This window comes from Ciconia boyciana, chromosome 20 (assembly GCF_034638445.1).
Source record: "Ciconia boyciana chromosome 20, ASM3463844v1, whole genome shotgun sequence".
In the NCBI taxonomy this organism is placed as follows: domain Eukaryota; kingdom Metazoa; phylum Chordata; class Aves; order Ciconiiformes; family Ciconiidae; genus Ciconia; species Ciconia boyciana.
This window is the reverse complement of record NC_132953.1, coordinates 6,190,345-6,214,547: the sequence shown is the minus strand read 5'-3', so window position 1 is coordinate 6,214,547 and position 24,203 is coordinate 6,190,345. Positions and strand designations below refer to the sequence as shown.

The following is a 24,203-nucleotide window of genomic DNA, read 5'->3' as shown; positions in this document are numbered from 1 at the left end:
CGGCAGAAACGTCATGAGGGAGCGCCGGCGGCCCGCGCGCGCCGGCCTCCGGCCTGGCTGCGGACATGGAGCCGGTGCGCCGCGTCCTGCTGCTCGGGGAAGGCAACTTCTCCTTCGCGGCCTCCCTGTGCGGGGCCGCGGGGACCCACGTCGTGGCCACTTGCTACGAGAGCGAAGAGGAGGTGTCTGGGCGGGGGCGAGCCGCGGAGAGCATCCGGCGGCTGCGGGAGAGAGGTGGGTCGGCGCCGGCGGGGCTCGGCTGGCCGGTGGGGAGGGCGGGTGGCAGTGGCGGCCCTCGGGCAAAGCGACGTAAGAGGCCGGGACGGGGAGAGAAACGGTGTCGCTGGTACTCGGCCGTTAGTCGTAACCGCTCTTCGTAACGGTCGAAGCAAGGCTCGAGAGCGGCATGCCTTCCTTAAATCAGGGACCTGGCGCTGCGGTGCCTCCGTAGGAATTGCTCAGTCACTTTATAGACCTTCGCCACTCCAGGCGTCTTGGAAGCCCACTTTTGCCACGAGGAATTGGAATTGTCCAAGAGGCTAAATCAAATACCCTCAAATCTTATCAGACTGAAACAAGTAGCCAGTTAGCAGAAGTCTCTGCAAGACAGCAAAGGGAGCCTAGGCTTTCTGGTTTTCCTAATGCATGTGAGTGGGAAGATGCCGGGCAGCTGCTGCTCTGATATGCTTAAAAATGGACTAGAGGACTTTAATTGCTACCTTTCTTTAAAATTTTCCGCAATTATAAACATCAGAGTCTTGTTTTTTGTTTACTTTTGAAGGAGATGAAGTTGTGTTTTCTGTGGACTGCACCAAGCTGAAGGACTATTTTTTACCAGAAAAAAGAGAATTTGATTGTATTTACTTCAACTTCCCTCACTGTGGGAGAAAGGCTGGGGTAGTGAAGAACAGAGAGCTTCTTGCCCACTTTTTCCATAGGTGAGTAAACCAGAAGTAGTTCTATGCTAATTGACTGTTGTGATACAGATTTCTAGCTGTGTTACAGGTGTTTTTCTGGCACTATAAAATTTCTGGGTGTGCTAGCAGGATTTTTCTTATTGCCTGGCTTTCCTTCCAGCTCTGCAGAAGTGCTGACAGAGGAGGGAGAGGTCCATGTGGCTCTTTGCAATGGACAGGGTGGGACACCTGCTGATCAACCAAGGAGAGAATGGCACAACAGCTGGCAAATAGTGGCTGTGGCAGCAGGAGCTGGATTTATCTTGAGTAACGTTCATCCTTTTAAAGCAGAGACTATCCATGGATATAAGTGTACAGGCTACAGGTAACTAACCATCATGTGGCAAAACTGAAAGTTGGTATTTGTGCTCTTATAATGCCTAGCACTAGTATGTTCTTTTAGTATCTTGTTTGTTGGAGAGAGGAACTCCCTTTAATTTTCCAGAAAATAGCTACAGTTCTTTTTCACCTCTAAGAATAGCCAAGATAAAAATGCAAGCTTCTTGTCAAAGTACCCTCTAAAAAATAAGATTATCTTAGAATTTTAAAGGTCAAAATGGTCCATTTCAGAACAAATGTCAATCTCATCCTAAAGACAGCAGGAGGACTGTGGTATGTGTATCTGCTTAGCAGACAATCACAGAATCACAGCATGGTTGAAGTTGGCAGGGACGTCCAGCAACCATCTAGTCCTACCCCACAGCTCAAAGCAGAGCCAGCTAGAGCAAGTCGCTCAGAGCCACATTCAGTCTCCAGGGGTGGAGACTGTACAACCTTTCTGTGCAACTTGTTCCGATGTTGGACCACCTGCCCAGTAAAGATATGGTATTGTTGCATTTTTGTCACCTTGTAACAAGACCTGGGATTCAACAAGAGGTGTGTTAGTGTTACACAGAGTTATCTGTGTAATGCTTACTTGTGACACATTAAATATAGGGAGTGATCGATGACTTTGCTCTGCTTTTGTGTATTGTCAGGAGTCAAGATAAATCTTTTTGTGTAGAGGGTGCTTTAGACCACATTTTCACACGAAGCACACCACTTCCGTGTTTCAAACCTATGATCTGCGAGATAGAACTGGAAAGCCGAAAAGTTTATTTTCAAGTACCACAAGTACTTGTGGATAAAATTAATAGGTAAGTTTTATAATTAGTTTCTGTTTGGCAATAACACACACTCCTGCTCTCAAAGGGAATGACCAGCATAGGTGTCATAAAATGGAATTGCTTCACTTTCCCTCCTTTCCCCTTTACAGAATGTCCTGTTCCATTTCTTTTTCAAGTCTGCTTCATGTTGGCTTGTGGTTATGGGCTACTTACAAACAAGTCTACAGAACAAAAAGAAACTTTATGGTTGAGACCAAGCTGCTGTATACTTGAATGCACAAATAAAAATGAAAACTTTAATCTGTGTTACTGTACTGTGGAAGAAATTCAGGAGCTGACTTGGTGTCTGCTAGTACCACAATACTAAGGCTAGCTAGGATAAAAAATGCTAACCTCTTAGGCGAACTGCTGTGTACTTCGGAGACTATCCAGGGCTAGCATAATTTGATTCATTTCTGTAGTTTGGTAATGCCTGTGCTGAGTGGAAATGGTGATGCTGACTGTTAAGTCCCATTCGTTTTTTACCAGCGAAAGTGCCGTTAATTCTTGATTGCAACCTGGAGACAAATACCATTGTCCTGAAAACACGTTAGCCATTGCAACACCTTTGATGAAAGACCTGGCTTGTTCAGGTAGTTACTAGAAACCGGCTTAATATCTGAGATTGTTTTGGGTAAATTGCTGCTCTCAAATTATGATCACAGGAAGGCATTTCAAGGAAATTTCTTCAGTGGTGTCTGTAATTTGCACTTTATTTTTCACAGGGGTTTCCTAGAACTAAATTCAAATCATCCAGTACGGACAGTAAAGGAGAAGCTTACTGCAGAGCTCAGCCAAGCCTTTCCGTTACAAAACATTGACTACTGCCTTTCTCTGCTCCACCAAGGTCACCTCAATGGTGTTTGTCGCTCAAATATCTTTTGGATCATTCTGAGCCCAGAAGAGACTCAAAGTACTGAAGAAATGTCTAATGGATTGGCAAATGCAGTTTCATTTTCCCATGTTGACTTTTGCAGGGACACAGATAAGAATGGCTGGGTGAATGTACAAGAAGGATGCCACATTTCAAAACAGTATTGTCTTAGACCTTCTCTTCTACCTTATGCTCAGGCAGTAGTACAAAGAGGAGCCTTTTCCCCAGGGACACTTTATGTTCTTTCTGGCCCAGTTTTCAGGAAGTGTCTTATCACTCCTTACTCCGTGCCTGTTTTTCATGAGATGGTTCTTGTATGTGCAACTAACAGGGGTACAGAGAACAGCTGTATCCAGGTGTTGGTGAATAACATTAAAACCAGCATACATTCTCTTCACCAGACTGTTTCCAGCTTTAAATTGAATATCAATCTGCAGGAAGCAATGAGCTTTGAAACAACTGAGCTAAATGACTTTGCTGCTTTTGAATCTCAGCTTGGTAAAATTCAGTACTTCATCTGTATGGAGATAGATACTTCAGGCTCCTGTGAGAAGGGTTCCTGTGTGGGAATTATAAGGACAGCTCATTATGAGCTAGTAAGCAGTGAGTTGGTTGTTGTCTTTGCTTCACTGAATCTTGACCTCCTAACCATGCTGATCTGTGGAATATCTGACTGGCGAATGCTCTGGACATCAGACACACGGTTCCTCTCTCAATTCCCTAGGGGACAGTTAAGGCTTTTCAAGAGTTTTTCTCTCTATCCACCTTCATATGTGCATGATGTCAGCTTTTGGGTTCCTGATGGGGAACAATTTGATGAAGTTGCTTTTCACACCATTGCTAGGCAAGTGTCAGGTGAAATGGTCATATCCATCCAGTTAATCGACAGTTTCCAGCAGTCAGAGACCGGACGGAAGAGCCTCTGCTACAGGCTGACCTTTCAGTCCTGTGACAAGGCACTGAGCCGCCAGGAGGTGGCAGAGATGCAGCTGCTCTTTCGGAAGGAAATAAACGAACGCCTGCATGTAACTCTTCGGTAGAGCGTTGTCTCTTGTTTTCAGGTGCTCGAGCAGCGTCTGCACTTGTTGCCGATCTGGAAAATGTGGCCTACGTCTTGTTGGACCTAACACTGTGTGTTGTTGCAGTGCCTCTTACAAGGGCAGTGTGGGCTTCAAGTACCTGTGCACATTCTGAATGTGGAAATTCCTGTCAGTGAAGACCAAGCATCTTCCTGTTCTGCGTGTGTGATATGAAAGCTCATTTGAAAAAGTGGAGCCTTTCTTTGCTAGGGTCCTGTGAGACTGGACTTGATCTCCTTACTGATGCCAATTCACTTTTCCTGTTCTTGCTTGTGTTTGCCCGGTGCCTCGTACTGGTGGCGATTGTACCGCGTACACTGGAAGAGGGCGGGTCTTGCTATTTCCAAAGGGTTGTGTTCAGTTTGAGCACTGAAAACTCTGCGCAGGTGCTCAGTCCCTATGGGAGGATGGTGTGTGCTGGGCTGCCAGTGCCAGGGGTGCACCCGGTGGGGCCCCAGCCACATGCGCCAGCAGGCTATTGTCTGAGGAGCTAGTACAGATGGGAGTCACCAACGGTAATTCCATTACTAGATTCCGAAGGATAGTAACTGATCCTAGAAGATAGCTGTACCACCAGTAGTGCATGAATAGCTACAGCAGAGGCAACTGCTGGCAGAGAACTCCCGCAGCAGACTGAGTTACTGGAATCTGTAGGATTACACTGGGGAAAGGTATCAATAGCGTGGCGCAAGACCTACTAAGAGGTCTTTCTTTTAACAAACGTTGAAGACTCTGAGACCTGAGGTCATTGCTGACACTCTCGCGACTCCCAGATTGCGCTAGGTAATGCATGGCTGCCGCAGACGCTAAGAAGTGCTGCCAGATACTTCCGTTAGAGTCTTCTACCAGTAAGTAATTCTACAGCTGGAAAATCTGCTCCTGAATTCTAACAATGGAGCCCCCGGAGTCTTTGGGAATGAAATAAAAATCTCCTACTAGGAAGTGCAAGAGCCTGCTGGAGCCGCAGGAGGGCCTGTCAGGTACTGACCGATCCCCTCAGCTGCCGGCAGACTCTGTCGCGTCTGCCACCGGCGCTGCGTCCCAGCGGAGCCCAGTCGGCTCCGCCGCAGCCGTCGGAGCCCGCCGCACTGCGGGAGCGGGTCCGAGGCCGTGCAGACGGTCCCCCTGCGGGGCGGGCAACGAGGCGCGGGGGCCGCGGCGGGCGCGGGGCGCGTGCCCCTTCCCCGGGCGGCGCGCGGGCGTCTCGCGGGGGCGGGCGGGAGCAGCCGTCGCGCGCGGGGGTCACCAACGGTCGCGCGCCTGTGTGAGGGGAGAGCGGCCGCCTGAGGGGAAGGGGAGCGGGACCCGCCTGGGGAAGGGGCGGGCGGGCGGGCGGGGTCGGCGCCGCCTGGGGAGGGTCCGCGGTCGCCTCGGGGCGGGGGTCGGCCATCGCCTTCGTGGGGAGGCGGCCGCGGTCGCCTCGGGGCGGGGATCGGCCATCGCCTTCGGGGGGAGCGGGCCGCGGTCGCCTCGGGGCGGGGATCGGCCATCGCCTTCGTGGGGAGCGGGCCGCGGTCGCCTCGGGGCGGGGGTCGGCCATCGCCTTCGTGGGGAGCGGGCCGCGGTCGCCTCGGGGCGGGGATCGGCCATCGCCTTCGTGGGGAGCGGGCCGCGATCGCCTCGGGGCGGGCGGGCGGGGGTCGACCATCGCCTTCGGGGGGTCTGCGAGCGCCGTGGGGAGGGCTGGGGCTCAGGCGCCGTCCCGGGGAGGCGCGGTCAGCCATCGCCACAGGGGGTGCGGAGGGTCCAGCCCCCGCCGGGAGCGGCCAGGAGCCCGGAGCAGCAGAGGACCCCTCGCACTCGTCCCTGCAGGGAGCACCGGAGCACCAATTCGGTGAGAAAAGCCGATCTGCGAGGTTTTTTCCGAGGGCGGGGTGTAGGGGGTAGGGGCGGGAGGACGGCCGGGGTCGGGTGGTGCTGTGGAGAGCTCCCTGCCGGGGCCGGTGTCCCTCGGCCCTGACCGCGTCGTCGTGCCTTTGCAGCAGCTGGTAGAACAGACAGAGCAGGCACTGCGAGGCAAGAGCGACGAGAAGAGGAGCGGAGGAAGCCCGGGAGACTGAAGTGGAGGAAAGAGAAAGGCACTCTGGGCAAAGGGACCTCCCTGTCACCGGGGCTATGGTCACACAAAGGCGTCGCCAGCACCTTAGGTGCCATGGCTGGCTTTGCGCTGGGTGACCTCCCTGTAACCAGGGCTCGGGTCTTGGCTTTTGTTGGCCTTTTGCCATGTTGCCCCATGGTTTGGCTGCCCGGAGAGAGGGGCAACCCTGTAAGGAGGGTGAGAGCCACCGTCTTGGCACCTGGGGGGGAGGTGGAGCTCCTGAAGACATGGTGTTGTGGTGCAGCCAGGATGGGCAGCCCGTAACTTGGGTGCAGGTCAGAGCCTTGGGCTCCATGGGGCTTGTTGAGCGTGCCGAGCCGAAGGGGACGGCCCTGTAAGTAGGGCTGTGTGCGTCCCTTGTGCTCAATGGGAGGTGCTGGGAGGGACCACCTGTAAGCAGGCGAGTGTCCCTGGCCCCGGCCTTTCAGAGGCATGGGGCTGAGATGTGTGGGGCTGGGCGTGCCCTGCCCTAGCCCTCTTTCTCTCTGCTCTCAGCCCCCGGAGCAGCTTGGGAGAAAGAGAGCCACGGGAGAAGGTGGGAGGCTGGGAAGAAAGGGCCCTCTCCTGGCATTGGGTCGTGCCTGTGAGGGGGGCTCGGGTCCTGCCCGGGCAGGCCTGGCACTGGGAAGCCCTTTTATTGCCTTGAGCTGGGCCACCGCCCTGGAAGCAGGGCTGGGGCCTCTGCTCTTCTGCCCCCCTCCGGGCCGCTGGGCACCATGGTGGTGAGAAAGGTTGGTCTAAGGTGGGTGAGCCCGGGGGGGCAGAGCGTAGGAGGGGGGAAGGATGGCCGGGGGTCGGGGAGTGCCGTGGGGACCTCCCTCCAGGGGCTGGCATCCCTCTCTCCTCCAGGCGGAGGAGCTGGCGCTTGACTGTGCCCTCCTTCCTTGGCAGCAGCTCCTGGAGAACAAAAACAAGGCATCGTGTGGAACTGCGAGGCAAGAGCGAGCGAGAGGAGGAGCAGTGGGCTGAAGAGGGGGAAAGAGAAAGGCGCTCTGGGCAAAGGGACCGCCCTGTCACCAAGGCTGTGGTCACACAAGAGCATTGCCAGCACCTTTGGTGCCCTGGCTGGCTTTGTGCCGGGTGACCTCCCTGTAACCAGGGCTCGGTCTTTGGCCTTTTGCCATGTTGCCCCATGGTTTGGCTGCCCGGAGAGAGCGGCAACCCTGTAAGGAGGGTGAGAGCCGCCGTCTCCGCACCCGAGGGGGAAATGGAGCTCTCTGGACCCCAGGCCCACCCTGTAAGCAGGGGAGGGCCGTTTCCCCACTCCCCTCCTGCGGCCCTGGCGGCTTTCTGCCTGCTGGTGGCCTGGCCAGCATGACCCCCTGGAGTCGGGGCGTGTCACGGCAGTTGCCCCTTGGCCACCCGTGAAGCCCCTTGGCGTGTTGAGGCCCCTCTGGGCCTCCATGCAGCCCGGGGGGCAGGTCTGAGGCTCTCCTCTCCTGCTCGGGGGTAGGGATGGCTCCCCAGGCGTTGGCTGCACAGAGCTCGCTCTCTCTTCCGGGAAGTTCTGTTTTTCCCTGTCCGTGTCTGTTTCTGTATCTGTGTCTGTGTCTGTGTGAGTGAGTGAGCGAATGAGCTTCTTGTTTAGGCCCCTGTTAAAATTGCTGCAGCGTACTTAGCCTAAACTTCCCAGGAGGGAGAGAAGGGCTCTGTGCAGCAACGGGGGGGTCCCCTCTGAGCCCGCGAGCGGAGGGAAGGTCCAGGCTTGCCCCTTCTTTCTAAGGACAGAGCGAAGCCGCTTAGCCGTAGCGCGGGCAGCGCGACCTGCCTGTAGTCAGGGCCTGGGTCTCTGCCTGCGTGGCCGCCTGTCCTGCTGGCGACCTGCCAGCGTGACAGCCCCGCGCTCGGGGCGTGTGTCACGAGCCGTGGAGCCCTCTGTCCCCAGGAGCAGCCCCACCCCCCTGTAGGCAGGGCTGAGGGGCTGCTTTAGCCAGCCAACAGGAGCAAGCCCTCCCTCGCCCTTGAGAGGGTGCAGGTTGAGGAAGCGCGGTGCCAGAGGGCGCGGTCCCGCCTTTGGCGCTGCTTTTGGCTGGGGTGACCTCCCTCCGCCGTTGGGGTCGAGGTCGCTCCCTGGGCTCCCGAAGACGTGGTGTCGTGCTGCAGCCAGGACGGCCAGCCCGTAACTCGGGCGCAGGTCGGAGCCTGGGGCTCCGTGGGGCTTGTCGGGAGCGAGTGCTGAGCCGAGGGGGACCGCCCTGTAAGTAGGGCTGTGCGTGCCCCCGGTGCTTGGAGGGACCCCCTGTGAGCAGGCGGGTGCCCCTGGCCCCGGCCTTTCAGGGACAAAAATGTGGAAGCTTTGTCTTCTTACCAGAGAATTGGAATGGCTTCTAAAAATCTAGGGAACTGCACTGAGCCAAGTACCTCCCCCAGAGCCATAAAAACCATCCCAAGAGCGCCAAGGATGCTCTTGTGTGACCACAGCCCTGGTGACAGGGAGGTCCCTTTGCCCAGAGCGCCTTTCTCTTTCCCTCTTTTCAGCCCAACGCCGCTCTTCCTCTTGCTCGCTCTTGCCTCGCAGTTCCACACACGATGGATGCCTCTTCTTTCTTTCTTCTCCAGGAGCTGCTGCCGAGGAAGGAGGGCGCAGTCAAGTGCCAGCTCCTCCGCCCGGAGGACAGAGGGGTGCCGGCCCCTGGAGGGACCTCCCCACAGCGCTCCCTGACCCCTGGCCGTCCTTCCTCCCTCCGCCCCCTACCCCTTCAGGCTCGGCCGTCTTAGACCCGCTTTTCTCACCCTGTGGTGCCCAGCAGCCTGGAGGCTTAACGAGCAGAGGCCCCAGCCCTGCTTCCAGAGCAGTGGCCCAGCTCAAGGCAATAAAAGGGCTTCCCAGTGCCAGGGCTGCCTGGGCAGGACCCGGGCCCCGCTTGCAGGCCTGGAACGGGCCCCTTCCCCCCAGCCTCCCGCCTTCCCCTGTGGCTCCCTTTCTCCCAAGCTGCTCCTGGGGCTGAGAGCAGAGGGAAAGGGGACCAGGGCATGGCAGGGCAGGGTAGGGCAGAGCAGGGCAGGGCAGGGCAGAGCAGGGCAGTGCAGGGCAGAGCAGGGCAGCAGATTTAGGGTGGCCAGCACCACTTGCAGGCCCCAAACACCAGCCACTTTCCAACCAGCTGCTCTGCATTGAAGCAGCAGCTTCTCCCAAGTGGTGAGGAGCCCACCTCAGGAAGTGTTTCTGCCCAAGCCCCCAGAACCTCCCGGGAAAAGCCCGTGCCAAAGTCACCAGCCACCGCTGCCGATTCACCTGCCTCCAGGGCAGAACGTGCCCAGCACTCTTGATAGCGCTCAGCTGGCAGCCTGTGTGGGGTGACCGCCCCGTTAGCGGGGTGCGGGTCAGGGTGCCCCTGAATCGGAGAGAAGGAGCCTCCGTGGGCCTTTGGGACCAGGGCCGCCCTGTAAGCCAGGGCCCGGCCAGTGCCCTGGAGTCCCGGGCGCTTTGCAGTCCAGGCAGCGGCTCGAGCCCCCTGTAAGCAGGGGCGCGGCCTCTTTGGCCGCTGCTTTGCCGGCCCAGCTTCATTTGCCCAGGGTGCCCGCCTCCGAGCCCAGCTCCAGCACCGGCTGGAACTCCGCAGGCTGCAGGGGTGGCGCCCGGGGGGAGCACCGGAGCACCAATCCGGTGAGAAAAGCCGATCGGCGAGGTTTTTTTCCGGGGGGGGTGGGGGGTGTTAGGGGCTGGGGGTAGGTGTGGGTGGACGGCCGGGGTCGGGTGGTGCTGTGGAGAGCTCCCTCCGCGGGCCGGCCCGGCGTCCCTCTGTCCTCCAGGCGGAGGAGCGGGGGCTTCTCGGTCCTGAGCGCGTCCTCCTGCCTTTGCAGCAGCTGCCGGTGAAGAAGAAAGAAGAGGCATCCATCTGTGTTCCTTCCATCCGTGTGTGGAAGGAACCGCGAGGCAGGAGCGAGCGAGAGGAGGAGCGGCAGTGGGCTCAAGAAGGGGCAAGAGAAAGGCACTCCTGGGAAGGGGATCTCCCTGTCTTCGGGGCTGCCGTCACCTAAAGCATCCCTGGCCCTTTGGGGATGTTTTCTGTGCCTCTGGAGCAGGTACTTGGCTCATTGCAGTTCCCGAGATTTTTAGAAGCTGCTCCGGTTCTGCGTTAAGATGACACGACTTCCCAAAGTTGTCTCAAAACTACTTTTTGTACCTTGATGTTGCTGCACCAGCTGTGGGGAGTGGAAGGGCTCTGCAGACACCCGAAGTGTCCTTTGAGGCTGTGTGCATGCTGGGGGACGAGTACTTGAGAGCAGGGATTTTGAAGTGGTTTCCCCCGTTCTGAATGCTTCTCTTTCAGCACCTGCACGGGAGAGGAAGCCAGTGGACCTCAGCCTCTGGAAGAACATGTTTCTCCTCTCTGTCCCGAAACAGCTGCTGTCGCTGCCCTTTTCCCAGCTATTCAGTGCTGGGGGTACCCAATAAAATGCTTTCTCCAACTGTTGTGTTCCCCATTTAGCGACTTTCCTGCCCAACTCTGCCCGGGCAGGGGCAGGGGCAGGGAAGGGGGCGCGGGCGGGGGGGAGCAGCCGCCGCCGCGGGGCTGCAACGGTCGCGCACGTGTGTGAAGGGGAGAGCGGCCGCCTCGCAGAAGCGCTGCCGTCGCGGGTGGGCGAGGGAACCTTGTTCTGGGCCAGGTGCCCTGTGCAGCAGTGTGCCTGCACAGCGCCTGCCCGGGGCCGTCCGCGGCGCGGCACACGCGCTGTCCTCGGGAAAAGCGCGCTTACGGCCGTCCGCGCACGCGGCGTGGAGGCGCGCGCCCGTGCCCACACCCGGCATGGCGGCCGGCGGCTTCGGCACCGCTCTCGTTTCGTCCGCTGGCGGGAGTGAGCGGGCGCTCGGCTTCCCGTACTCGGCATGGCCGCCAAGGGGGCCCGGCAGCGGCCGCGGGCTGGAGGTGGCGGGGAGTCGGCCCGGCCGCGGTCGGAGGCCGCGGGCGTGGAGGAGGCCCGCCTGGAGTAGGTGGCGGAGCGGGCGGCGGGGCCGCGGGGAGCGGGGGCCGGGCTGCAGCGGGCGCCGGGCGCGTGCCCCCTTCCCCGGGCAGCGCGCGGCCGTCTCGCGGGGGAGGGTTCTGCAACCGTCACTCGGGCGGGATAGCAGCTGTCGTTCGGGGCCCAGCAGCCCTAACGCTGGCAGGGCGGTGTCAGTTGCGAGCACCCGCCCAGGTACTTCCTGGCTGCTGGGTTTTTACGGCTCAACGTACCCACGGCCCCGAGTGAGCCCCGCATCGGGTGGCCGTGGTGGGTGCCCAGCCGGGTTGGTGTGTGTTGTGGAAGTCGGTCTCCCCGGTCTCCCTTCGGTGGAGCTCCTCCCGGCCCTGCGGTAGCGAGCGCGTGGCCTTGCTCTCTATTGTTGGGGGGAGGAGGGGGAGGTCCTGGCGGGGCTGTCTTGCAGCGGTGGGTTAATCACTCAGGGCCGTTGCTCCGGTGTGGTGAGGGGGGGTGATGGTGCTTCCTGGGGGGGGGAGCTGGCATGCCCCAAAGAAAGCAGTGAATGAAAGACTCATCTGTACTTACAAAGTGCTTAAATGACAGAGATGCAAATGCGCTTGTCAGTTCTTTGCCTAGTGTCACACTGGCAGTCTTGATCTTGTTACTGGGTCTTCTTGGTGCATATTTGTATTTTTTCTTTGGATTAGATCATCTGGGAGCAAAGCAGGACAAGTTTGGGCCCCTGAAGGGTCAACAGCTTTCAAGTGTCTCATCTCAGCCAGGTTCTGTGCAGCTCTCTTAAGCAACATCTCTGATTGTGATGAGACGTTTAACTATTGGGAACCGGTAGGTGGCTTTCTTTCCTTGGAGATACCTGGGAATTTGTAGTTGACCTGTGCAAATGCAGATTTATCTAGAACCTTGTGCTAATCTCTGTGTTTCAAAGAAAAATTTTCTTACTCAAGAATTCAGAGATGGGAAGTGCAAAACTGTCTACTCTGTGCGATGCATGTTTATGTATTTATTTATTTAATCTCCATTGTAGACACACTACCTCGTTTATGGAAAGGGGTTTCAGACATGGGAATACTCTCCAGCCTATGCCATCCGCTCCTATGCTTACCTGTGGCTTCATGCCTTACCAGCCTTGTTCCATGCTAAAGTCCTACAAACTAACAAGGTAAATCAGATGTGTGAAAGCTTCTTTTGTGATGAATAAACATGCCTTTAGTCTGTGTTAAACAGCTGCTTTGTTTGCTGTCAGAGGTAAGAGAATTAGTGTTTACAAAACACTAATTTATTTACAAATACTAACCTCCCTGTAAGGATTTGGAAGGGTTTGTGAGCTAACTCAACAGGATCCAAGAAAAAGTGATTGGGAAGTTGCAGGGAAATGCTGCCAGGCTCCGGTTTGATTGAGAAGCTGTCCCAGAGGGGCTGGTACCTCCTTGGCCTTTTGAGTGTGTGAAGGCCTGGAGACAGTTACCTGGCAGCCACGGGCTCTCATTCACCCCTGTGAGTTTCACCCTGATGCTTTAGAAGCCTGTATTGTTTTCTGTGCCAGCTATCAGTGACTGTTTTGATTTTTTTTCAATAAACTATTAAAAAAAAGATTAGTATTTTGCAAGGGATATTGCAAACTGAACTCACAGAAATGTAAAAGAAGAGGCACTGAATGTGCATTCTGCTTGGGTATCCATTGCCATACTTGGCGTGTTTCTGCAAAACAGAAAACAAAAGAGAGGTAGTTCTGGTAAGTTCAGCAGGCTGTGTTCATTCTCTGTGTTGTAAAGGACTTCAGTGTTAGATGGCTAGGCCTTGAGCTGCTGGGTTCTTCAGCATCCCTTGGTATGGGATCTGGGTCTACAAGAATAGGCTCGTTTACCATGGCCAAACTTGCTCCATCCTGTTCAGAACTTTTGTTCTTGGGACCGACTTGTTAAGTAATAGGTGCATAAGCTTAATTGCAAACCTCGTTCAGACTCTGAGTATGTCTCCTAGGTTCTTATCTTCTATTTCCTCCGATGCTTCCTGGCCTTCCTGAGCTGCATTTGTGAACTCTACTTCTACAAGTGAGTATTAGAAGGTGTCTACAGTGAATGTTTTGGAGCAATGTGAGTAACATATTCAGTTATTGCCACAGGAAATACACTCTGAAGCTCATGCATAGATGTGTCTGGTAAATTGGGCTACTTCACAGTGAACCTTGAAAATATGGGTTCTCATGATAACTTAATGAAATATTGGTCAGAATTCCACTGTTAGGAAAAAATTTTATTCTCAGATCTGCCACCCACATCTCCACTCCAGCATTTTGTTGGCTACGCTAATTTTCTTACTGATGCCAGCAAGCAGGGTGGGAGTGTTGTAAACTGAGCTCTGCTGGAGGAGAGACTGGTGCTGTGTTTGCTTATGATAGTGGAATTTTAGTGGAATACACTGATTGTTGCTGTCTGTAATGTATCTGCCAATGGTGTTTACATCCACTAAAAGCAGTAGCCTGAACATACAATTATCTTGTCTAAGCTGGATTTTTATTTTTACCTGCTGCCTCTGCATTTGTGACTCTCAAACTATTACCTTCCATGACTTTTCTGTTGGCAATAGTCTGGTTTTAAGAATGTGAGATGTGGCTTATTGCAAGATGGGATTTAGTGAGGGGTGAAAATCTTAGATAGATGGATGTTGCTACAGCAGCGCAGAATCCCTAAGTTCCTGAGATTTGCGCGAGCACAACTGACACTGGTAGAAGCCAAGTCTCTTCTAGAGTTTTGCACTAGTGTAATTTACGAGGATCTGAAATCCCAGGCCAGAGGCAGTCAGGTTGCCTTCAGTGGCTGAGTAATGAGAATCACCCACCTTAAAGCTCTCAGGATGCTCCATGGATTGTTTGTGTTCTGCATGCATTGGGTACTGTTCTTTTATATACTGAGGATATTTTTGTGGTCTCTAATTCTCTCTTGCTTCCTTAGGGCCGTGTGCAAGAAGTTTGGGCTACATGTGAGCCGGCTGATGTTGGCCTTCTTAGTACTCAGCACTGGGATGTTTTGCTCATCTGCAGGTCAGTTTGCTTAGTGATGATACTGACAATTACTCTGTCCATAGAAACCAAAGACAGGTCCAGAGAGAAGAAAATCCACAGCACTAAAATATCTCTGTAGCAATAGTTTGTTGTATTCTGTTGCAGGTATTTCTCATGGCAGGTGTGATGACAGAATAAGTGTTGATTCAAATGATGTTCCCTGCATTACTCTCTTGTATCTTTCCATTTCCAGGGCATGTTTGTTTCTATTGCTGCCTCCAGTCTCTCTGCAATGGGCTGTGCCTTTTAAACAGGGTCTTGGCCTACCATCCTTGAACATATTTTAATCCAAGGAAGGAGGGTCATATTTTGGCATTGTTATTTGCCTTTGTGTCCTGTCCTCTCTGGCTGGTTGTACTAGCCAACCACTGTAAGACTTATAAAACACCTGCTGTAGGTATTGAGTAAAGTGCAAAGAGAGACTTTGAGCAAAGGTTTTCTGTATTGCGTGCATACAGAAACTTAAAGGGAAATACCACAACTTACAAATGCTGCGATTTACTATTTTACCCTTTTTTGTTTATGGTGAGTGGAGAAAGGACTCCCTTCATTGTTTTTGCAGTGTCTTATGTCTCCTCATTCTTCACTTACTTCCCACCAGTCTCCGCCCAGTTGTTTCAGAGACTGTACCCAGTCAGCTCACATTTTCTGCTGCCACTTGAGCAGGTTCGTTTCATTTTTTTCAACCTATCAGAATATAGAGGGTGCAGCATGTGTTACAAGTGGTAACCATGGATGCTGTCAACTGGTTACCACTGCTGAGTGCCACTGAGGAAAGAGGCCTTCATACTTAAAGGAAGTATTTCTGGTCTTGGCAGAACAAAAAAAAAGAACCCTCTTTTTTGCTTTCACTGAAATGACAGTGTCCAGTATAGCATCCCAGCTCCAATGGAATGAATGAGAGATTATTAGCCTTATCTTGGCTTCTTGCAGTTCTCCCACTGTGGGAAAGCTGTGCTAACCCCTTTCTTTCTTTGTGTTGCAGCTTTCCTCCCAAGCAGTTTCTGCATGTACACCACGGTGATTGCCATGACTGGCTGGTATATGGACAAGACCTCTGTAGCAGTGCTGGGGGTGGCCGCTGGAGCCCTTCTGGGCTGGCCCTTCAGTGCAGCTCTTGGGTAAGGAGAGGAGGGCTCAGGAGTTTTGCACTTTGTCAAATGTTTCTTGCTTGGTTGGGGAGAATGTAGGGGCTGGAGAGCTGGAGGAAGAAACTAGCAGAGACTGAGCTGCCAGCCTAGTGCAGGATCATTGCTGCAGGCTTCCATAGCCTGATTTGTTTGCTTTTGAAGAACTTAGGTTGGGAAGATTTCCTGACCCTAATATGCTGAAAGTAAGACCTGAGTTGGATGACTGGAATATGCAGTAGAAGCAGAGCCCAGTGAAGTGATGGTTCTCTTCCAGCTACTGCCCCACTTTCTTTGAATGGGCAGGAAAACCTGCAGTGGGGAAAGACAAAGCCTCCCATTGATACCTGGTCTCTCTTTCAGGCTTCCTATTGCCTTTGACTTGTTGATACTGAAGCAGAGGTGGAAAAGTTTCCTAAACTGGTGTGTGGTGTCATTGATCCTGTTTTTGGTAAGTGCCTGTAACAACTCAGAGAGGGAATGGATTGGGCCTGCAGTAGAAGGGGTGGGTTCCATTAAGAAAATCACATGGAACTTTTGGGCGGTCCAGCCAAAAGCTTCTGGCACTTTAAATAATAGATGCTCTCTTCCAGGTGCCCTTGGTAGTTGTGGACAGCTATTACTATGGGAAGCTGGTAGTTGCACCTCTCAACATTGTTTTATACAATGTCTTCACTTCTCACGGACCTGATCTCTATGGTGAGTTTAAGGTAACAAGACAGGAAGGGAGTCGGCGGTTTTCTTGCTACTGTCTTTCTACCGTGACCCACCAGGTCTTGATTGCCAATCCTTTTTCTGACGTACTCTAAAGCAAAAGCAGCCTGCAAGCTCCAAAGGGCTGCAGTTTCAGCTTTTTGCCACAGGATGTCTCTCTCGAGCTGGGAATCCGCAGGCCATTGTCGGATTTCTCCACGCTTGTGAGTTAAGCTGGTTTTGTTCACTTTCAAGTTCTGTAAACCGTCGTGAGATGTCTCAGCGTCACAGTAGAGAACTGTTAGTAGCAAACGTGTCTGGATGCTATGCGAGTGCAGTGGGCAGAAATGATATATGTGTGTGTTTGTCAGCTTTAATCGAGTTCTTGGCTGTTGTTCCTCACAGTCAAGGTGCAGAACCTTGGGATAGTGCGTAACAGTGCAGAATCCATAGTTCTTTCAGTTTACATCAGGTCTCTGCAGTCTTCTTGAGTCCATGCTGTGCCTTGGGAATCTCCTTACTTCTTGGCAGTGTATGGCCTGGGCTTTGCTGGCAAGCAGAATCTGAGGTTACCATAAAGGCATCTAATCTGCAGGCAAATCATCTGCCTACGAGGGGTTCCCTGGTACTGGCCATTTAGGATACTGTGTGACCCAAATCTCAGGTCTGAACCTTGATAGCAATACTGTGTTGTTTGTTTGGGAGCTGCCACTGCACTAAGTTGTTCATGTCATGTACTTCTAGAGCTGAAGAGTAGAAAAGTATTCTATTTCTGGCAGGGCTTCAGATAGGCTGGCAGAGGCTTCAGGGAGCTTAGGGTGCAGGGTCCCTGCGTCATCACTGTCATCTGTTTAAGCCCTGTCGAGATATTCTTGGAGGGGTTCAGCAGTGGTTAGCAGCAAGTCTTTCTCTGGCAGTGCCCTGCAAGCCATATTTGTTGGTTCATTTGAAGGGCCATTTTGGGTGGTGCTGAGTGGTGATTTGTTACTTGTGCTGTGGCACAGCAGGGCAACAGCTGCTTTGCCATGATTCATCTCTGCAGGAAGGTTCTGAAGTCTGTTGCTGTGAATTTTCTGTAAGGAAACTCCAGGCTCTGTCTCTGATAGGTTTTGGCATCGGCTTGTGCCTGACCTTTTCCACACTGGTGCATGAGTTGTTTCCAGAAGCCTCCAGGGACCAATCTATTCTGAAGTGTTTTATTCATAGTGACATTCATATAACATCCTCAGGCTAGTAAAAGAGCCTGCCTGAAATTGCTCTTTAATGCAATGTGGCCAGGACAATGCTGTGTGTTTAGAGAGCTTCAAAACACTTGGGAAAAATAACACTACCAGGGGAGATGAAAGGCTGGCCAATCCCTCTTGGCTTTGGAGCTGGGATTTCCCAACTTTCACATGATGGGAGCAGGAACTGCTGGAGCTTGCAGAGTCATCAACCCATATCATCTTCAGTGTAAGCACCACAGTATTTTTCCTTTTGCCTGCAGACTGGAGTTCTGGAGTCACGGTTCGATTTCCTTTTCCTCTTTTTTTTTTTCTTTTTTTTTTTTTTTTTTTTTTTGTCTTTAGCAATACATTCCATCCTGCATAAATACAGTCTGCACAATGAATATTTCCCTGGGGTGATTAGGTTTCTACAGCCAAGGGAAAGTAGCTTCTAAGCATATATCCCTAAGCCTGATTCTGAGGCTTTGGGATGTTTTTGTGTACATATGTTCTAAGAATACACAATTTGTGACAAAAGTTTTGTCCCACTTCCTGTGATCAGAGCCTTGGCTGTGACTTGCAGTGCGATGGCACTTTGGGAAGCTTTGTTCAGCTTGGGCAGAATGTGCTGGAGCTGTTTATATGACACCTTGCTCTGTTGAGTCCTGGTTCTTAAATAGAGTGAAAATAAATGAAATGCAGAAAGCAGACTGTTTATTATACTAGCACTGAATCAGACTTGCTTAGAATGAGGGCTGTGACTCACGATCAAATTATTGCGGCTTAGTTACTGCTTAACAGCTGAGCTACAGTTCCTGTCTGCATGCAGGCTTTCAGCCTGTGACAAACATAGCGGGGGCACCTTAGCTTAAGCCTATTTTACAACTCCTCTGCTTTGTCCTGAGCCACACTCACCATTGCTGTGGTCAAGCTGCAGCATAGTAGCTTGTTAAGTTCTATTAACTTGTGTGTGAGTTTGATTTCTAGAATTGCTCCTGGAGCCTGTCGCAGAGCACAAAAGTTCAAACCAGTTTCTGGCTCAGTGTCTGACAGTGCTTCCAGTTGATTATCCCCATGGAACCATAGTGCCATGAACTGACTGGGTCACAGTGTTCTTCCCATTGTTTTCATCAGTCTCTCTCCTACAGCCCACATCTGCTTAGCTCTAGCATGTGGGATACTTGCAGGAAGTTAAATTTTCTGTCATGGTCTGAAGGCAATGCTGTGGAAGCAAGTTCCCATCAGTACTGTGCATGGAGAGTTCTTCAGTGTCCCTCCCTGCTTGAAAGACCATGTTCTGGGCCAGGACTTCATGTATGCAATGGGGTTGTTCTTTTTTTATATTTCAGTTCTTTCTCAGATCACCTTGAGTCGTTGTGGATAACAAGAATAAAAGCATTTTGCCCTGGGAGGCATTGAGACTGAATGCCTCTGAATGGGTGAGTCATCACAGTAACCAAGCCTATTGCTTTTTGCCTGGTGTCTGTGAATAATTTAGCTTGCCTGTGTAATGCACTGTTCTCCTCTCATATTTTTTTTCCCCTTTTTTTATTTTTTCCTCACCCAGAGAAGAAAATCCCTCATTGGAGAAGGAGGGGAGGTTCCAGTGCTTAGTTCTTCAGGGCAGTTCAGTCACACTGCAAAAAAATCTGAGAAAGTAGCCTTTTTGTTAAAGCTGTGCTTCAGACCAGCTGACTTCTTTATTAGCAGAGTCCCTCAGGACACCTCTGGGCCTTTAAGGCTGTATCTGGATTGTGGAGGGGGTGTGCTTCATGAAGTGTCCTTCATTCCTGAGTCCTAGGCTACCAAATCAGAGACCAGACTAGAGAGAGCCATAGTTAATTTCCTTTACTTTCCATAGCAACCAGGGCAGGTAGAAAGGTGACAGCATGGTCCCTGGTACTATCCTTTAAAGATTTGGGACTTGGCTGTGCTATGCAGCTTAACTGTAGCCAGAAAACACTGGAGGGTAACAGTTTATATCAGTTTAAGAAGCTTTCTATCTCATCCTGGCATCTCCTATGATAACGTGGCTGTTGTTTATAGCAGTGAGAGTGGGGAAGCAGGCTACGGAACCCTGTTCCAGTCCTTTTTTATATAATGAGGGGCCTTGGTGCTCCACAGAAGTAGTTACTGGAGTGGCCTAACCAGTGCTAACCCTGCTGTAAGTCTTTAGAACCTGTACTATTGCCTCAGAAGAGAATCTGGAGGTGGCAGGGCTGGGAAGAAACCAAAGGCCCCTTTACACACACTTTTTCTAGATGTCCACTGGAAGATTTACAGTGTGATACCCCAGACTGCCTCAGGTTTTCCCTCACAGACATATCCCAGTTAGCAGCCCTGACTTCTAGGAAGGGTAGTACGCTTCAGTCCTAAAATGGTTTGCTTTCTGCACATGTTCAAGGTCTGTCACAGTGATTATTTAGAATTGCAGTCCTTAAATATGGAGAGTCACCAACAGAGTCTAGAGAAGAAGGAAGGGACGTTGGCACTATTGCAGTATTGCCATACAGATAACTCTGTCATGTCCATCACTTGACATGCTCTTTCAATCTACCATATCCCATATTCAGCCTTTCACAGGCTGAGGATTGTGCTCATGTGGGACTTGCAAGAATTATGAGGCAGGTGGAGAGACACAGAAGGTGAATTTCTAGTAATTAACTCCCCTAAGGCCCCCTACTCCCCAAAATCCAAATCTGTAATTGCTATTTGCTTTCAGTGCTAATAGCTAAAGGTTTCCTAAATGAACCTCAGTTGCTTGGACTTGGCCTTAGTAACTCCAATGGCATATTTCTGACATTACTAGTGCAGCTTCTAATCATACTTAGCTGTAGGAGCTGCAGAGGTTTCGGGTTTTCCTTGCTGCTTTTCAGTTGTCTGATTAATTTCAACATGGACCCTATTTAAATGGCTCTGATTGCAGGAAATTGCTGCGGCTTGTGACACATGTCACAACAGTGCAGTGATTAAAGCCCCCGCGTGTCATTTACTGACTGATTGAGCTAATCACACTGAGAGAGTGGCAAATGTGTGGAGAGGAACTGGTATTCCTTATTGTTCAGGATTTTAAGCATCCTGAATTAAGAGTCCAAATAAATTACAGTTGCACTGGAATTTCTTTCAATTTCCATCCTTCAGAGCTTGGAACCAATACCCAAGTATGTCATCTTAGGAGGCAGAGTTGGCTTGCTCTTTTTTGAAGCTACACTGTAAGAACAAATTGAAGTAGGGACATTTTAAATAGTGTTGACTCTAAGGAGGTACCAAAACTAGCATCTGGATGAACTTTAGTGGCAGAGTCTTTGTTGGGGTGAAGTGTGAATGTGAACTCTTTTTCTTGTTCCTTTCTAGTACATTTTCTATTTCTGCCAACATGGAGTATACATCATCACTCCAGAATTATAATGATCTCTTATTAACATTGTGTGGTTTTGTGTTACTACTCTGTTACTGCTCTGCAATTAGAAAGAATGAATTTGGAGTCAAATTTCCTAGTTTTACAAGTTTCCGCCTCTACTTTCTTGCCGTGTAGGCTTTCTTAACGCAAGGGTGAGTTCTGTGTCACAGAACTCTGCTGGGCAAGGCTGACTGTTAGAGTGGCCTGTGACTCATGAGCAGCAGATTTGATATTGACTATGACCCAGTGAAAAAAGAAGGAGAAAAATAATTTCTGAAAAGGAAGACAATGAAGTTTCTTGGGCAGACATGATTGTGAGATACTCTAGTGCATTTGTATGGCTATTGACTAACTCTCATGGCACTGTTATGGCAGTTTTATGGGTGAGGGGCAGAACCATGAGACTGCATTGAGATGGCTCAGGCTCATTCCATGGGGCTGTATCCTCTGTCCACTGCAAGATCTTCTGTCCACACCCTTTCCATTCTTTGGTTCCAATATGGTTGCAATGGGGAGAATAAATGGGGGAGAATCAATGTCTGCTGCTGATTGTCTGAGTCTGTCAGGCAGAGAAGGAATGAAGCTGCTGTTACATCTAGATCTCATACATGCTTGTATTTAAAAACTCTTGTTTCCTTTTCTCATCCTTTAGGTACGGAACCCTGGTCCTTCTATTTCATCAATGGCTTTCTGAATTTCAACGTGGCATTTATTTTGGCGCTGCTTGTGCTGCCACTGACTTATCTCATGGAATGTCTGCTTCAGAAATTTCATGGTGGGTGCAAGACAGCTGTGAGAGCCAAGTACAGACAGCCTGGATCTCAACCTTGTTACTAAAGGGAGAGCTTGCCTGCCAAAGAGCAGCTTTCCTTTATTGGAAGTGAAAGTAGGTTCAGGGAAAGTCTTTGGAATAATAGGAAAGTTCCTAGAGCTCATTACTCAGTTCAGTATTGACCCAACAATGGAGTTGCTGTGTAGAAAGAACATGCAGTGAGATGCATCTACTCATGTGCTGTCTGCAAAAGGGCAGAAACATGTTTTTCTCTTTAAGGATAATTCCCATGTTCCCTGCTTCCACCTCAAGAAGAACAATTTGTTATGAAGGCTGAACTAGCCATACCCAGAGTAAGCTTAACAAGTTGTGTGGTACATAACTTTCAGCCAGACATGCAAATGCATTAGAAATAGCCCCATCAGAAATGTTAAGGGAGAAAGAAACTATGTATCCATTGTTCTTTGCATCTTATCTGCAGCTGGCAATGGTAGCCTTTAGAGTTACTTGGAGAACCTTTTGCTGGCTCTTCCAATGTTACTTTTTTATACCACTCCTAGACTGTTTTCTGCAGCAGCTTGAGAGAACAGAGTTACTATTTCCTTTTTGATTGTTGGGGCTGAGCCTACAAATAGGCATCCTCTGGTCTCTGCTGCTGCCATCCACGTTGGGACTGAACCTCGACTCTTCTGTGCACTGTGAAAGGCGCTCTTCAACTCGCAGGACTGAGCCCTGGCAGGACAGTCTTGCTACCCCATGCTTTGGGAAGTGTCCCCATAGGTGTGGATATACTGAGAGTAGAGAAAGGAGGAACCAGAATATTCCCTACTTCACGTTGGGCTTTCTCTTAAATGACATCAGTTTAAACACATGACATTTGGCATGTGACTCTAGAGAGGAAAAAGGTGTTGAGGAAGTGTGAATCCTTCTCTGCTATTTTCCTAAGGGAGATTCATTAAGCATCAGCAGCAGCCTCCAGATTCATCAGTCCAGTTAGTGCTTTGCTCTCTGATTTTTTACTGAGTACAAGAAACAATAACATGATAATCCTTGCTGAAAGTGTGTGTTAACGGGTATTTGCTTATATCTGTTCCTTGGATATGACTGACATACTGTCAGAAACCAGTAAAAGCTCAGTAGGAGATCCTGTAAATGCAAGATTTCCTGCTGTTCACTTGGTGTTCTTGTACTTAACAGCAGGAGCAATTCTGCCAAGTACTTTGTTCTTACTGTCTGTGAAATGCCGTTAGCTTAATTGCTTAACTCTGCTGTTGGGAGTAGCAAGGGGGCAGAAAAGGGACTGCAAATTGTCAGGCACTGTAGAACCCTCCTCAGTGTGACTAAAATTCAGGGTAATTGTTGTTATTTTTGAATCAGTTATTTCCTCCGTTAAGCAGAAGGTGCCTGAGAGACCTCTCATGCTGTTATTTTTGTAATGAAGCAATGAAGGTTGTGGAAACTTCAGTCGCTAAACAACCATTTGTAAGTGGAAGGGTAGGTCCAGAGGAGATCCTTTCTGATCTTTGTATGTATAGCATAATACACAGCAGGAAATCTAGTACTTCTGACTACCCATTCAGACCTGTCAATTCTTGATGGGTTTTGTCTCTTGCTTGGATTCAGTAATGCAGTCCCTTATTTTCTGCTTTTGGTCTTCTAAAGTCTGTTGAATTTGTTAGTATTGTAGGAATCTACAAAAATTCTCTGATCAAAACTCTGTACTGACTGTTTGGACATTACCTGGATTTTAGCAACACAGCTGCTCAGAACATGGTGTGTTTGTGTCTGAAGGCAATGGTTTGGGTCTGAAGAATGGGCTTTTGAATGTGAGATATGATTGTGCAAGAGGGGAGTGGGATAAACCCCCCATTACTATTTTGCTGAGTGTTTGTTTCTTTCAGTTCAGAATCTGGGCCGTCCCTACTGGCTGACACTAGCTCCTATGTACATTTGGATCATGATTTTCTTCAGTCAGCCCCACAAAGAAGAGAGGTTTCTCTTTCCCATCTATCCCCTCATCTGTCTCTGTGGTGCTGTGGCTCTGTCTGCTCTTCAGGTAAGTTTTAGTGGAACGTGGTTTTTTAATGAGCTTATACCTTTAGGAAGCATAACTGCTAGCTGACTTCTTTAATATCACTTCCTAAAGTTTGGGAACATCTGCAGAGTATCTGTGTCTGTGACACAATCTGCACTGATTACACAGTTCAGGACTGTCCTATGCATAACATTTGATCATCGTCTTTAATCTGTTAGCTGGTACAGTTTTCATTTTTGAACCATGTTTCATGGATAGGTGTTGAGACTCTGGAAGCAAAATGCATGGCTGTTCTAATACTGAAGTATGTGTGTGTGTGTTGCTGATTTTACAAGTTAAACCATAGTCTTCCTGTACAGTTGATTGAGAGCATGTGTAAAACTATTAGCCCTCTGTAAGATGTGATGTAAAAGCAAAAATATTTGGGATTTCCCTCCTGAATGTCGTATGGAATGAGCTCATCTAATAATCTTGGACTTCAGTGCAGACTGCTTAACAGCCCAGTAAAAAAAAGATCAAATTTCATGGCTTTATAAGGTGATCACATTAGGAGCTTGTCCGGGATTGTGTGTAGTGATAAATGGTTGAGAATATTTCCTTGCCACTAATTATTTCATGATGACTTTGAGTTGTTTTCCCATCCCAAGTAGGAATTTCTGGTGAGGAGCAGTTGTGATGTTGTGCCAATACAACATAACGTCCAAGAGATGTCATGAGGATTAGTAACTTGGTTATAGCATTGTGCCTCCTTTGTCTGCTGTAAGCAAGCTTTAAGGGGCAGGAATGTGTGTGTGTAGGAAGTGCCTTCACTGATTTGAAAAAGGAAAAGTGA

General features: G+C 50.5%; 2 protein-coding genes across 10 annotated transcripts in view; both read left to right on the top strand.

Moving 5' to 3' along the window:
* Positions 1–65: 65 nt before the first annotated feature.
* On the top strand, positions 66–5,161 carry FDXACB1 (ferredoxin-fold anticodon binding domain containing 1). 4 transcript variants are annotated; one of them, XM_072884723.1, is made up of 5 exons: positions 66–234; positions 782–938; positions 1,078–1,281; positions 1,934–2,092; positions 4,037–5,161. In XM_072884723.1, the coding sequence occupies exons 1-5, from the start codon at positions 66–68 to the stop codon at positions 4,167–4,169; spliced, it is 822 nt and encodes a 273-aa protein (XP_072740824.1). In that variant the 3' UTR covers positions 4,170–5,161. The 4 variants fall into 4 exon arrangements, with proteins under 4 accessions (XP_072740824.1, XP_072740821.1, XP_072740825.1 ...); XM_072884720.1 differs by having other exon boundaries at positions 2,827–5,161; XM_072884724.1 differs by lacking the exon at positions 4,037–5,161 and adding an exon at positions 2,212–2,747.
* A 5,675-nt stretch (positions 5,162–10,836) lies between these two features.
* The window catches only part of ALG9 (ALG9 alpha-1,2-mannosyltransferase), a 34,761-nt gene continuing 21,394 nt past the window's right edge, over positions 10,837–24,203 (top strand). The window contains exons 1-10 of one of the 6 annotated variants that reach the window (XM_072884462.1): positions 10,837–11,084; positions 11,765–11,903; positions 12,103–12,237; positions 13,059–13,129; positions 14,030–14,118; positions 15,125–15,260; positions 15,630–15,717; positions 15,860–15,965; positions 21,217–21,339; positions 23,238–23,392. In XM_072884462.1, the coding sequence (XP_072740563.1) occupies positions 10,984–11,084; positions 11,765–11,903; positions 12,103–12,237; positions 13,059–13,129; positions 14,030–14,118; positions 15,125–15,260; positions 15,630–15,717; positions 15,860–15,965; positions 21,217–21,339; positions 23,238–23,392 (1,143 nt within the window). In that variant the 5' untranslated portion in view covers positions 10,837–10,983. The remainder of the gene's footprint in view (positions 11,085–11,764; positions 11,904–12,102; positions 12,238–13,058; positions 13,130–14,029; positions 14,119–15,124; positions 15,261–15,629; positions 15,718–15,859; positions 15,966–21,216; positions 21,340–23,237; positions 23,393–24,203) is intronic. The other 5 variants (XM_072884461.1, XM_072884464.1, XM_072884463.1 and 2 more) reach the window with 5 other exon arrangements.